This window comes from Melospiza melodia, chromosome 4 (assembly GCF_035770615.1).
Source record: "Melospiza melodia melodia isolate bMelMel2 chromosome 4, bMelMel2.pri, whole genome shotgun sequence".
In the NCBI taxonomy this organism is placed as follows: Eukaryota; Metazoa; Chordata; class Aves; order Passeriformes; family Passerellidae; genus Melospiza; species Melospiza melodia.
The window spans coordinates 14,799,102-14,813,401 of NC_086197.1; the positions used below are offsets into that span (position 1 = coordinate 14,799,102).

At 35.1% G+C, this 14,300-nt stretch overlaps 1 protein-coding gene across 2 annotated transcripts in view; it reads left to right on the plus strand.

Annotated features, from left to right (window-relative positions):
• CCDC91 (coiled-coil domain containing 91) overlaps positions 1 to 14,300 on the plus strand; it is a 112,257-nt gene that overhangs the window by 64,804 nt on the left and 33,153 nt on the right. For both annotated transcript variants that reach the window (XM_063153979.1, XM_063153981.1), the window contains exons 9-11: positions 7,426 to 7,518; positions 7,676 to 7,744; positions 9,363 to 9,539. In XM_063153979.1, the coding sequence (XP_063010049.1) occupies positions 7,426 to 7,518; positions 7,676 to 7,744; positions 9,363 to 9,539 (339 nt within the window). The remainder of the gene's footprint in view (positions 1 to 7,425; positions 7,519 to 7,675; positions 7,745 to 9,362; positions 9,540 to 14,300) is intronic.

A 14,300-nucleotide genomic window follows, 5' to 3' on the forward strand; every position in this document is an offset into this window, starting at 1 on the left:
TGAATATTTCGCTGTTTACATTGGTCATGTTTTAGGAGTTCATTTCCTTTATTTCTTCCTGATAAATTGAGCGATTTGTGGAGAACTCATATGGGAAATGAATTAGATCAAAAAATAGAAGAAGTCATTGATACTTTTTTATTATTGTCACATTTTTATGAAGTTGCTTATCTCTGCATCCCCAGGAGCTTGAAGTGTGTTGGGTTTTTAATGATCTCTATTACAATGCATGCTTTCCAAGAAAAGTATTTTCATTATTAGATGTCTTTATATATCTTCCTACGTTATTTATAAAAATTATGAAGTACTTATGCAGCAAAATGTTTTAAACCTAATTTCATCCTCTCAGTGGCTCAAATGGTGCAGTTTGTGCACTCACTGTATGCTGCTGAGTGGAACCCTGAGTGCAAACCTATCTTAGCTATTTTATTACTGCTGTTACACTCTTTCTTTATATTTACATTGTTTCAGCTTTTCTCACATAACGATGTTTTGCTGTTTCCTGAGCTGTCTCTTGGAAAAGCTCTGCTGCTTTAGGAGACACTTGGACCTCAAACTGGCACAAAGATACAGCTCAACCATGCAGGCAGTAATAAGTTATAATTTGAGGAAGTGGAAATATGTACCAGATGTTGGAATTCTGCAGACAGATTTTCCACCTTGCACTGCCAAACACTTGAGATGCCACAGATAGTGAGGACAGGGTAAGAAACCATTTAAAATTACCAGTCCTTGTCATTTGATTTAGGCAGAGCTGAAGAAAAGGTGCAGTATAAAAGAAAATGCTGTTAAATGTAGACAGCCTTGTTTAAAGGAGCAGAAAACCATTGCTAGTATTTTAATAAGGTTGCCTTTTTCCTCAGGATAATATTTTGAATAGGGTTTAGAAATGGGAATATTCTGATAACATTACAAAGTCATGATGTGTTTTTGTTACATCACCTTCCTCTCACATAGATAATAATGTTTCCCATGACCTGTGTTATTTCTTCCTACTGTTAGATCCCTTCATGGGAGACAGAAATAAAAGTAGAACTTAGTGAGTTAAGGTTTCTTTTAAAATAGGTGAACAGATTTGAAGTGTTGAATTCTTGAAAAGCTTCATCCAGTGTTTTATTTTCCATGTTGGAGAATGAAGTGCTGAAGCATTTACTAAATATTCCTGAAGATCATTTTCTCCAAGTCTTGAAGGAGCAGGATGTTTCTATGTCCATATATTATGAATGTACAAAAAAGCCCCTGCAGTGTTGCAGATGACATTATTTTGTTTTTCTCTATTAAACAGTTAACTACAATGCAGTTTCGTTAGATTAAAAAATTCAGTGGATACTTGTTAAAAGGAAAACTGGTCTGGTGAATTAGACATATTAATGTCTTATACTGGTTTTGGTGATGATGGCATTAAAGTAAGTTTCCAAGTATCATTTCTTTAGTGTATGACAATTGTCTCCTCAGATGAAAGATCTGTGGAAGAGGGAAACACCAATAACTTCTTGTAGTGATACACCAATTAATGCAAGGACTCCTTTTCTTGTTTATTTTTAGGATATTTGATTGTTCTGTGATGTTCTTTGCTGTTTTATTTGTGGATTATTATCTAACTGACTACTTTTACATAAGCTATGAATAGCAGCTGACAAAATTAATTAATCCCTGCCAAATTTGGTGATCTTTGCATGATGATTTAGTCAATATTGAGAAGGAATCAATCTGCAGAATGGTTCTGCAGATTCCATTACTATAGCAAAAAACCCCCATTTTTATTTATGGATTAAATCCTGAACACATTTAGTTTTAAAGGAAACAGTACAGGACTCAGAAAGAAGCTATTTTTTAAAAAAGCATTCCAGTTCATGCAAGACACCCAATTATTTTTTTTATTTTATATTTGGAGTTTAGGATTAATAGGAATATACAAGGATTTATAACTGCACTAAGTTAGAATTAGTTATTGATAGCTTTAATGCATCATTTAAGCTGTAAAGGAGCTCATCTCATGCATTATTTCATTCACCCCATAAGTTAGTGTAATATCTTCTGTGTAATCCTTCAAATTATGCTTACCTGAAAGAAAAATTTCACGATTCTTCAGAAATAAATTTAATATATAAAAATAACAAAAAAGACAGACTAGTTGCTATTGTGATTAAATCTGTTTACAATGTCTTCTCTGACTCACATTCCAGGAAAAAAAAGAAAGATTTTTTTTGATTTCTTTTTTACAGGAATCAAGAAAAACCACAGGACCTCTGTATTTATATTTGAATCTACATCAAACGATTTTCATTTGGAACCATTGCCTAGAGAACTTCTTGCAGGGAGGAAAACATTATAACCTATTTTTGAATGCCTTGTTTTAAGCTGATTTTCACAAGACTCTTCTTGACCCTCTCATGCTACTTTCCAGAGGGTAGGGTAGAAATACTAGTATTTCTCTCCACTGTGGAATACCACGTCTCAGAAAAGTTTGGGGGTTTTCTTCTATTTGTTTTGGAAATCTCTTTCCTATGTTTTACTGGGCCATCATGTCATGAGACAAATTGCTCCTCAGAATTTTTACAACTCAGAATTTTGCACTCTTAACCCTAAACTCCCTGTGTAAGGAATAAAAGAAGGTAAATTATAGCTTTGTTGGGAAGAAGTGAGAGTGCTGGGCAATGGAAACCAGGTAAAGTGATGGATTGAAGAGCTGCAGTATTTGTTGTGCCTAAGCTAAAGGTTTTTTAGATCTCTCTGGGTATCTCTATGTGGTGTTCAACTCTCTGCTGTGCCTACAGATAACACACACAGTGTGAATGTGCAGCCTAGGAAAGTTTGAAAACTGGGTGAAAACTTCCCTGGTGCTCCAAAGGGCAGCTTTCAGTGACATTTATTTTTGTCCCTCATTGATTCATACACTACATTTCCAGTTCTGTAGTCATCACTTTTTATAAGTGTCCATCTTTGCTCTTCATTCCAGAAACTTGGTAAGATATATTTCTTTATTAACAGTTGGATAATTAGATTCAAAGTTCCAGCATATTTAGATTGGTTTTTACCTTTTTTCTGCTTCTTAGGTCGTTGATTAATAAAATAAGCATCACCTAGACTTCTGTTTAAAAACTTCATGGACCTTTGCAGGGGTTAATTGCTTTTTTCCAAATTTAAGGCTTCCTTTGCAAATCACCATCCTAACTTTCACAGGAAACCTGGGAGACACTTGGTTACTTTTCACAGGACTATTGGGTCTGATGAACTCATTATCCTCCTTACAGGAGACAGATCACTCTGCCTTGAAAGCTTTTATTAGGTTTACTGTTTGAAGCATGGGCAGTGTGCTCTTGACAGGTACAATTACCAGGAGAAAGTGGCCTCCCCATTGCTTGGGAATTGGAGTTCAGGGTATAAATAGCTCAGAGTGAAGTCTCAAATCTCTTCCACTATTCCTTTAATACTGTCTGAAGGAGAGGAACGTGTTGATAATTCTTACCTGTGGAAACTGCAAATGCTGAATAAGATTGATTCAACTCCCACCCTTTGTCTGGCTTTAATTCATGGTGTAGAAAGGGAGGGTTTGTGTCATAAAGCTGCTTAGCTGTAGCCATTTAACTCAAGAGATCTTTAATTCTGCAGTGGTCTATTGTTCAGAGGCCTTTACCATAGCAGAACAAGAAACTACAAGCAAATAAATGAACCTAAAACTCCTTGTAATCTCCTGTTAACTAAAAATACAAGGGCACTTGAAAGCTCTCAAACATGGAAGTGCTGAAGTCAAACTCTTACCTTCTGTTTGTTTTTAACCTTCAAGCCTCTTTAATAAATTTGTCTGAAAGACCAACTGAGGAAGCACTGATTGTATGTAAAGTTCACTGTGAGTATTTGGTACCAGACTCCAAAGTCATTCTGCATGTCTAGAAATTCAGTGTACCAAATGCTTCTAATAATTTCTACTTAAAAGGGTGTGTGGATGATTTTAAAATCTGAAATATAAACCTGGCTGCCCCAACTAAAGAATAGTTCCAAAAGGCTTAGAATAGCTTGTGATGCTGATCCATTGAAACTAACAGCTTGGAATTCTGTTGAATCAATTGTTAATAACTTTCTTTGAATTACTTTTTTTTCTTTCTGTTTTTGCCAAAGGCTGTCTGAACAGTCATTATACAGAAAGAACTAAAACTTTTTTGTTGACAGAAGCCTTTACTATGCATAACTTCCAATATTTCCTGCTCAAGTGATATGCATAACCAAGACCCCTGAATATGCCTTTGAAAGATCTGTGCTTCTGAAATAAGGGATTCAGATGCATTTGGGTACATTCTTATCTAAAAGATGGATTAATAATACCACCAGTAATTCCACATAATTTTAATAAGCACATCTTTCCAGGAAATTCCATTCTTCTGTATGAGGACTAACACTGCTGTGGGGCAAAGTACTGTGGAGAAAACCAAGACATTCTTTATTAGTTATTAAATTGCATATTAATTACATACAGAATGGAAGCTTTCATGTGGTACCCATAGTAATTATGTCATATGGGTTTTCTGGACTTAAGATCTGTTTGAGGGAGAAGCAGTTCACATAATATTTTATTCTGTTTTTTCCATTTCCATTTACTTTTTTTTCCATAGAATTTATGTAATGCAATAGCTTAAGGTATGTTTCTCTCTGAAAAACATGAGTGACCAAATATAGATCCTGAAGCCAAATAAACAGTTCTCCAAGGCATTTCTCTGGGACTAATACAAGACAATTTGCTTTACTGGGTTGTCTGGACAGCTGTTGCAACATTTGTGATGATAAATGATCTTCTGGAAGTTCAGATATGAAGGTAATCATCTATGGGAGGATTATTCCACATGAATAAGCATTTATATTACAACAGGAAAGGACATACCTAGGTATTCACAAGAGACTTACAGTATTTAAATGATAAATTCTGTATTTCCATGAGAAGTAGTGATACCCTTTTATGTAAAATAAGTTGTATTGAATTATGACAGAAGTTATTGGCTTCTATTTCGAAAGCTAATAGGGTTTGTATTTAGGGTTTTGATTTGTAAGGGCATTTAGAAAGCATTCTAAATGCCCTTTCAAATACTTGCCTCTGGTATCTTGAAAAATATGAACTAACACGTTTTCATAAACAGATGCAATTCTTCATAAAGTTCTTGCTGAATTTCTGTGAATTCCATAAAACTCCAAATGCAATACCATATAGATTTTCTAGTCTCCCAAGGAAATAGGAGAGCCTAGCTTAATCAAAGTAATCACACTTTAGTCAGAGCAGCCTTCAGGTTTTTGGAATTCTTGACTTAATTCTTGAGGCAACTTTTTTATGTAGTTAGAGTTTTGGTTGTGATATCTGTGATATTTGTATTTATCCTGCAGAAAATTGCTGGATTGCAGGTTCCTGACAGGTTAATGAGAAGTTAACTCTGCATGAAGATTTAGATTATGTGAAGCACTTTGGTCATCAAACTGTTTCATCATCGGGGGGACTGACATTGATTTTCTCCATGTGTACATGTTCTGTATTGTATTAATGCAAGTATCTGCATTCCTGGATTACCAGGATGGGCTTGAATGCCTTTTCATACATACGTGGAAAATAAAATTTTAAAACTCTTCTGGAGTTTAGAATTGGAAAATTTTGGTCCCGTTGAGAATGGTGTGAAATACATCTGGTAGCTGGCCTGATGTGGAAACTTGAAATGTGGATACAGGTAACCCAGAAATCTGATGGATTCATAGAAAACTAGGAAATCAGATGGTCAGAGTCAAGCTGGAATTCACTGCCTGCCAGGTGTAAACTAGAAGGCCTCTTCTCACTGAAAAAAACAACTTTTATTGCAAATTTTGTTGCAGGTGTTTTCAAGATAGAGTTGGTTTTCTCTAAGGAACTCTCTGTAGAATCTCCTGTGCTGATTCTCAACACGCAAAATAAAGATTCAGTATTTTGCTTGGCATGATTAGTGAGCTTGAATTTGTGGCATATGTCTGCAAAAATATTTGCATGTTTTTGTTTTATATTGTGTCATTGTGAAATAACATATTTGTGACCTGTGCAGTTAGTCAAGTGAGGAGTCATAGAGAGCATTTAATAATAAAATCCATTTATTGTTTCATCTTTGCATTGCTGGGAAAATGTAATTTCTGTAAGTGTCCTGATAGTTAAAGCTGATGTCTGAAAATACAAGAAAAGTGAGTTACACATCATTAAGTATAAACATGATGTGAATTTTGCTACTCCTTCCACAGGTGTTTTCCATTAGAATATGTCTACCACATTCAGAGCTATTTTAAGTAAATTCACAAGGAAATGCCTCTTTACGTGTTTATCCTGGAAGGGCAGATAGGCATTTTACTTAATGAAGCAGTCTTAAAGTTTTCTATTCTTCAAATGAAAAAATATTTTTCAGAACATAGTATTGCAGTTTGGTAATGTATTTCTAGCTGCCATTAGAGACACTTGAAATTAAAACATAATAAAATTTGTGAAACATTTTTTAAGAAATTACTAAGAAACACAAATTACTGTTTCTTAGAAAGAAAGGGGGGATTTTCCTGCTTAACTGTATGTGTAAAAAATTTATGTTTGCTCTATACACTTATACTAATAAAAAACTCTACTGTGACTTTCCTCTTGGTGATCTTGTAAAATGTTATTGCATTAAGGCTGTACTTTCAGGTTATAATAGATCATCTCTTAAATAACTTGTAAAAAAATGTAATGACTTGCTAGCAATTATATCATGACCAATACGTAGCATCAATAACTTCCAGCAGTAATTTTTGGTTTTGGGAAACAGCTTAGCTCTTAGAGACAAAAGCCACATCCTGCAAATTCTTTACTTGATACAGAGACGTGATTATCAACAGTTCTATATCTACATAGAGAATACGTGGTCACTTCAGAGTTCATTTTCTCCCTGAAAAAATGTTCAGGATGACAAGAAATTGACCAAAAAATAAAGCAGAATTGTCATTTGTTCACATTTCCTGGCTCTCCAGGGCCATGGTATCACAAATGGTTGAAAGAAATACATCTGCCTTCTACTCTCTGTACATACAACTGAGGTAGTGCAAGACTAATTTAAATTCTGCAACTGTTTAAATGAAATAAAGTGTGGTGCTGCTTAGACCATCTTTATCAATTGTGTAAGTGTTGCTTTTACATAGTGATTCATTTTTCAACTTCTTTCAACAGTACTTTTTAGAGTGAAAAGAAATATTAATTATTCAGGAAACCAAATATTTCTTGCTATTGGAATTTTTCCATTACATGAAATCATTTAAAGGAGTGCTGTGAATGTAATTTAACTGAATCTACATTTGAAGTAATTTTGTGAGTAACTGACATGTCTGAGTGTCTTGGATGAATTATTTTTGTCTGTTTTATTCACTGGCCATGGTTAGTAAAAGATGAATGTTTTCTCCCTATAGCATCAGCGACTTCTTGACATTTTGGAAGCAGAAAAGGAGGTGTTATCAGAAAAGATAGAAGAAGCTATGATGCAGCAGTCACAAAAGCACAAGGTACTGTTTTCGTTTATTAAAAAAGAGAGCAGCATCATGGAGTTCATTGGGAATTATCCTGTCACAGATATTGACAGGAAGCACTTTGACTATTTGAAATTATTTTTAGCCACCCTTTTATTGTCTATTGCAGTTTAATTTTTCATAACATTTACAGGAAATGCTGGACAAGTGTTTGGATGAAGAAAGACAGAGAGGCAAGGAGGCTCTGGCAGCTGCTGCAAAGGTATCTCTCATCAATTTGTGGGCATGCTATGTGGATTCCATGTGTGTCATTAGAAATGCCAAGCCCAGACACTTAGTTTTGTTTCATAACTATATTTATCAAGCACTGTGTTCTCATCTGTGCTTAGGAGAAGCTGTTTCTACTGAAGATGAACATGTTTGCTATATCCCATGCCTTGATGCAGAGATGTAACTGCCTTCTCTGGGACAATAGCCTCTGAATTTTTTATAACAAGAAGTCACAGAACTGCAGTTCAGTTGCTCTTGATGCTTAAATATTTGTTTTTGTGGTCCTTTGACATCAGTGCATCTTGATTTGAAGAGCTAGGTCTCAGGGTCAACTGATGAACTTAATAAAACAATCATGTCCTATTTAACTTTCATTTAATATGGTCGTCTTCAATGAGGAGAGAACTGTTATTAAAATCATAGACAAACAGAGACAGTTTAACAGGTTTTGAATTATTTTATATAAGCTGACGTTTGGCTAAAAGTGACTCTTCAGTTTTTAAATATGATTTCTCCTGTCTATTTCATTATTAAGTGCATAGGTGTTAGGAGAATAATTTTGTAAATTTTAAGCTGGAATTAAATTCTAATACTGGTGTAGAATCCAGTACAAAAGTTTAGTTGCATGTAATGATCTGGGGAAGCTAGTGGGGTGTATTACCTGGAATCAGGCTATACTGTAATTTTCTGTGTCTTTCTTGTGTAATATATGAACAGTGGCTGAGCACCTCACTGAATAGCATTCAGTAGTACCACAAACATTCCTTATGTGGTTGACATCTACAGGAAAATGTGTGTATAATAAAACTTCCTAATTTAATTGTTGTATTTTTAATATCTAAGTACAAAATCAAGTCCCAGTGAATTGAAATAAACAGCTTTAGTTGGAAGTGTAGGTATCTGATGAATACAGTATTTTTAAGCTGAGGGAATTTTGATTAAGTTTTGTTAGCCCATTTTTGCTTGTTTTGAACTTCAGTTTGCCATTTTTTATTTGTAGATATTATGCAGTGGTTGTGTTGCTGGTAAATATATTAGTGTGGCTACTCATGTGTGGAGCTGTTGGCTTCAAGTTCCCAGTTATTTCAGATAATGGTTAAATACAATGATTGGGGAGCAAATAAATCAGTACTTCTTGTAGCATGGCTAAGGAGCTTTGGGAGGGAAGACACTTGTTTTATCAAATGTCTATTGGCTTATTTTCTACAAAAAAGACTCAGACAGGTTTTGCACTTCAGATATTTGTAGATAAGAGCAGGAATATCTCTTACATGGGAATATCAAGGGAAGCCCATGATGTGCCTGCTCATGCATGGGTTTTGCTGGGTTTTGTTTTTGGTTTTTTGATTTTTTTATTAAGCAAACTAGGTATGAATGTCTGTGTTTCCAGTAGGTGGAATTTAAGGGCCTTCCTGTAACTTCCTTTTGCTTTCTGCAACTACACAAGTCATTGCCTAGAGGTAATACCTGCTTGGTAGCACTCTAAGATAAATTGAACCTCGTAGTTCAGAAGTGAAAATGTTCACATCCCATATCTTGTGAAAGTGATAAATATGAGTCATTTAGTTTGGGTGTGTTGCCCATCTAATTGTGCCTGGTCTGTTTCAAAGGCTGAAAAAGAAGTAGTGCAGGAAGCTGTCCTGAAAGCAGTGGAGGAGGAGAGGAGAAATATGGAGAAGATTCATGCAGAGGAAAGAAAACTGTGGGAAGCAGAACGTGATAGTCACAGAGAGAAGATTGCCCAGGCTGTTTCAGAAGCCATGCAAGAGCAAAGAAAGCAGAATCAGGTTAGTATGTTTTACCCTTCCATGCACCTGCTTTGTGTTTTGGTTTTACTTTTGCATGTCCTCTGTTGTTGTGGTAGATTTTCCTGTGACATCTGTCACTGGGTTGATATTTGCAATGCACAGCAAGCAGTTTGTCTTCATCTGTGAGTATGGAGAGAGGCTGGCACATTCAAAACAAAGTTCCTGTGACCTTTAAAGGTACATATATTGAAATTATGTAAATCATGCCTGGTTTTGTCATCTGACTTCAAAAGGAGCCCAGGATGAGCAGATCAGAGAGTGGCATTTATGCTGTAAACAGTTTAGATGACTTCCATACCTGTGGAAGACTAAAGATGTTACATTTCTTCCTTATAGAACAGGTACAAAATAAAGAGAAAGTTAGAAAAACTGGAAACATAAACCAGTAACGAACCAGAAATGGTTCTAATTATTGGAGAGGTGCTTCTGTAACAATAAATGTATGTCACTTAACACAAACTGAGAGAGACATTCCCAACAGTGCTTTTAGCATTTCTGCAAATTGCAAATATGTTAAAATCGCAAGTAAATTACTCTTCTAAAACTTGCATTTTGTGGTCTGTGATGCTGGAAGTATTTGGAGGGACAGCCTGAGAATTCACTGATATTTTGGTGGCATATTTGAATGTTATAGTCTTCAGAAATTTAAGGAGTATATATTTCATTGGTGTGTTGTAATTTGATATTGCTGTATTTTTTTATGTGCTGCATAAGAAAAAAAAAAGTAATAATTTGAAGTAAAATAAAAGTACTCTTTGGAAACAGCCACCATTTCCCTTTCCAGTGTTAAACAAAATTAATAACCTCATATACCTAATCAGCTACAAAAAAAGGGTTTGATGCTATGCCATTATCATACTCTGTATTGCCTGAATTCCTGATGTAAATAGAATGATTTTATTTTTTTATATCTTCTTTACTTCTTTCAAATGTAAAGTATCAAATGGTGAAATGTCACTTTTCAAGACTTTCAGCAAGCCTTCAGGCAGTCAAACTCTTCTTCAGAACAGAAGGATTTACAGCTGGGTTCAAAGCTGAATTCAAGCTGAGAACAATTGCTTGGGCTTTAGTTAGATACAAATCATTCAGACTATCCAGAAGCAGAACTGGTGCCAGTGGTGTAGAGAGTCTGTCCCTGGAAGGGAGAGTGGCAAAGTGTTCATTTACTGACAGCAATGCTTGGTATTAAAAGACATGTAATTAATGGTAGCCTGTGGAACATGAAGAGATTGGGAGGAGGAGGACTATGGTAACCAAGTTTGGGAAGGGTTTTGATGGATGCTGAGGATTTTGGGTGGAAGATTCCTGTGGCTGGGTGCTGGAGTTCAGCCAGGGCTCTGTGTTCATGGACTTGGGGACACTCAGTGTCCTGGGAATGGGAGAGATGTGGGCTGGGCTGGGCCAGTGACTTGAGGCAGGTTTGCCTTCACTCTGCTGGGTGCTGCAGACTCTCTCATGGTTGATCTTGTCTTTGAAGTTGTCACAAGACAGGATGGCATTAGAAGTAGTTTAATATGGATGGATATATTCTTTGATACAGTCCTAAATCCACTGCCATGTCTGTGTTTCCCTGAGGAAGCAATTCAGGCCTCTCCAAGGACAGGTTTTTCCACTCAAACTTCTTCTAGATCAAGTAGTTCCTAGCGTGGAAGTACCTAGTGATGTACTTGTTGAGATGGTGACAGCACTTAGGTATTGGAGGCCCTTGAAATTAATTATGTTGTAAATATCTTGCACTTTATGTACTCCTTTAGTAGTGTCATTAGTTAATTCCGCTTCTTTTAATACCAAACAGCTCTAACAACTTTTATTGTAACAGGAATAATCTCTCTTATCTGGTTATAACATGATTATTTCACCTTCATGTCTGGTTCATTTTTCAAACACCTGATCCATTTTTAATTAAGGAAAAATGCAGATTTTTCTTGAGATTTCCAAAGCTCTATCACATATATCTATGGCATATATGAAGTTACACTCTATTCTCTTACTAATGAGTACAAATTCCCTGGGGAGGATGGACTTTCATGGAGAAATTGGTTTCTTGGAGAAATTTTCCCTTCTTCCTATGCCAAGAACTTGCATATGTCCTTTAGGCCGTTGCAATTATAAGCGTACACAAAGTACAGAAATTTTCTGTCAGCAAAAGAAGTCCTGCAGAGCTGATGTGCCAAATGATAACTTATATGTGATGTCAGATACAGCTTTGGTTTAACAATGAGGAACACTTGGGCCTACAAGGCACTAAGTGTTTGGGCAGTAATTTTTTCTGTGTAGAGCCTTCCACACAGAGTTGTTTTTTATTTATGTTTTGTTTTCTGTAAGATTTGTCTTACAAAAGCTATAACTGCAGTCTTGACTCTCTTGTAGTCATTGTTTAGGCAATATATTAAGTCAGCTCTGTAAAGGCCAAAATGCAAACACAGAGTCTAGCATTTTGGACAATGAAATATAAAAAAATCCTAGAATAAAATTTTATTTCGCTGTAAATAATTTTAAAAATATTTGCTTTATTGATTTGAACTAAAAAAGAAATTCACCATAGTATTAAAGGGAAGGAGTTTTCCTTCACTGATGCAGTAAATCTGTGAAATTGGAAGATCGCAAAGGGTCAGTTTGGTCTTCTGCAAACAGGTGAGGCAGAATGTCTTACAGTCAAAGTGCCACAAATAACTCTAGGAATAATTAATGGAAAAATTCAAAAACATTGAAAATGTTGTTATTTTCTTTGAGATGCAAACCCATAGAGAAAAAGGCATTTTTATCTGCATGATGCAAGAGTTTATAAAAGATGTATTTTAAAAACTGTAGCACCACTGTGTATCTGCAAAATATTTAGGTTATGAAAGTGAGGGAAAATAAATTTCCATGTAAAAGTGGAATGAATTTGTTGGCTTCTCCTTTACCCTCTAGACCAGAGATACATGATTAGGAGTTTTGATTTGTTGATTTAAAAGAGTAATTTGCTATCCATTAATTTTCTTTATTAAAATAAAATATGTTGGTTTTTTCCACCAGTTTTTAAACTCATGCATTAGAAGTTATGTGACTATATATAAAAAAGCAAATGGAAAAAAGCATTAAAGTACAGTTGTTCACACTTCCTTGGTGAGACAGTTTTAGTAGAAGAACAATAAAGATTTGAAGATCACACTTCTGTGAATTAGTGAAATTTTCCTTTATCATTTAAATAATTTGTTTAAAAGAAGAAAATATGGGTGTTTCCTTTGCAGGGATGATCCAGGTATTGTTTTAGATGTTTTGGGGATGTTGTTGCAGAGTGGCCAGGAAGGAGACCCACAGGGCATCCAAATCTGGAAGGTTTATGCAGATGCCTTCTACTTGTGAGAAATTAATGCTTGACAAACCTTTGTCCTAAAAAAAAACTTTGTCCTCAGTCAAATGTTGTCAAGTCTGCAGATAAGGAAATACCACTTCCATTTAAAATGTATTATACTAATTTAACATTGCCAGAGAAAAAATGGGAGATTTAGAGACAGTTTAATAAATAAATCATATTTAATATCAAATATTTTGTTACAAAATATGAAACCGCCAAGTAAAGATAAACTTAGAGTGAAAGTAGGAACTAAAACATACTGAGTTAATATTTCAACTTGATGGAGCAACCTTGACATACCTCCTTCTTTGCTTTTTCTTTAAGAAATTAAAGGATTACAGCAACATGAATATTGTTTTGTTTTGTTTTGTTTTTTTTTTTTAATGAAAGCTTTTCATGAAATCTTTGCCTGTTCCAGTGACTTGGGGTCTCTACTTAGAGACATGGTATTTGTACTTAAAATAAAGGTATCACTTTTTGAGGCCTTATAACTCTAAAGGGATAAATGAGATATTTTACATCACCAAGGGAATGGAAAAATGTTTTTAGAGCATGCTCTTGAGGTTGGGAAGTAGTAAAAGTCCAGATGACTTCCATTTTGGTTAAGACTGGCAGCATTTTCAGATTTTAGAATTGTGGGTTTTGGGTGCTTCATGATTTTATAAGAGTTTTTTGATTTTTTTTTTGGTTGTTTGTTAATTTTTTTTTTACTTTAGAAGAGCATTCTCAGTTTGGGGGAAGAGCAGGCTTGCATTTTAAATCAGGAAGAACAGGCTCTCCTTGAAAAGATCTAGTAGTCTTTTGATCAAAGATAATGTTCATTTGCACAGGAACCTCGTGATCCTCTTTCAACACATTGAAAACGCATCATAGATTGGGAACTCATCTGTTTAACAGACTAGATGTAGCTTGGCATGTCTCCAGTATTTTCTTTTCTAGTTTTTCTGTAAAAACACTGTAAAAAACACAGTGGCATCTTCCCTGTAAGGAGATTTTAATGTCTGGTAGTTATGAGTGTTGAGTGGTGAAATTCCTCCACTAGAATTTTTTTTCCTAGAACACCTACTTAAATAAAAAGTGGATGTCCTCTAGATAAGGAGAAAGCATAAGAGGTAGTTTGGCTGAAGCAGAAGCTTTTTACCCCAGAATCTAAAATTGCAGTGAAGCTCCTGGGGTATTCTAAACTGGAAAAAACAATGAACAATTCTCTCTATCCTTCTTTACATTTATTTTTACCAATTTAAAAAACTGAAGTCAAAAATTCTTTGGGGATATAGGATGGTGATATCCATACAATTCTGAATAAAGGCTGCTGTATTCAATAAATAATTAATGGAGAATGAAGAGTAGCTCCATAGCTATAATGCACAGAGCCCTCTGCATGGCAGTTGTTATCATCT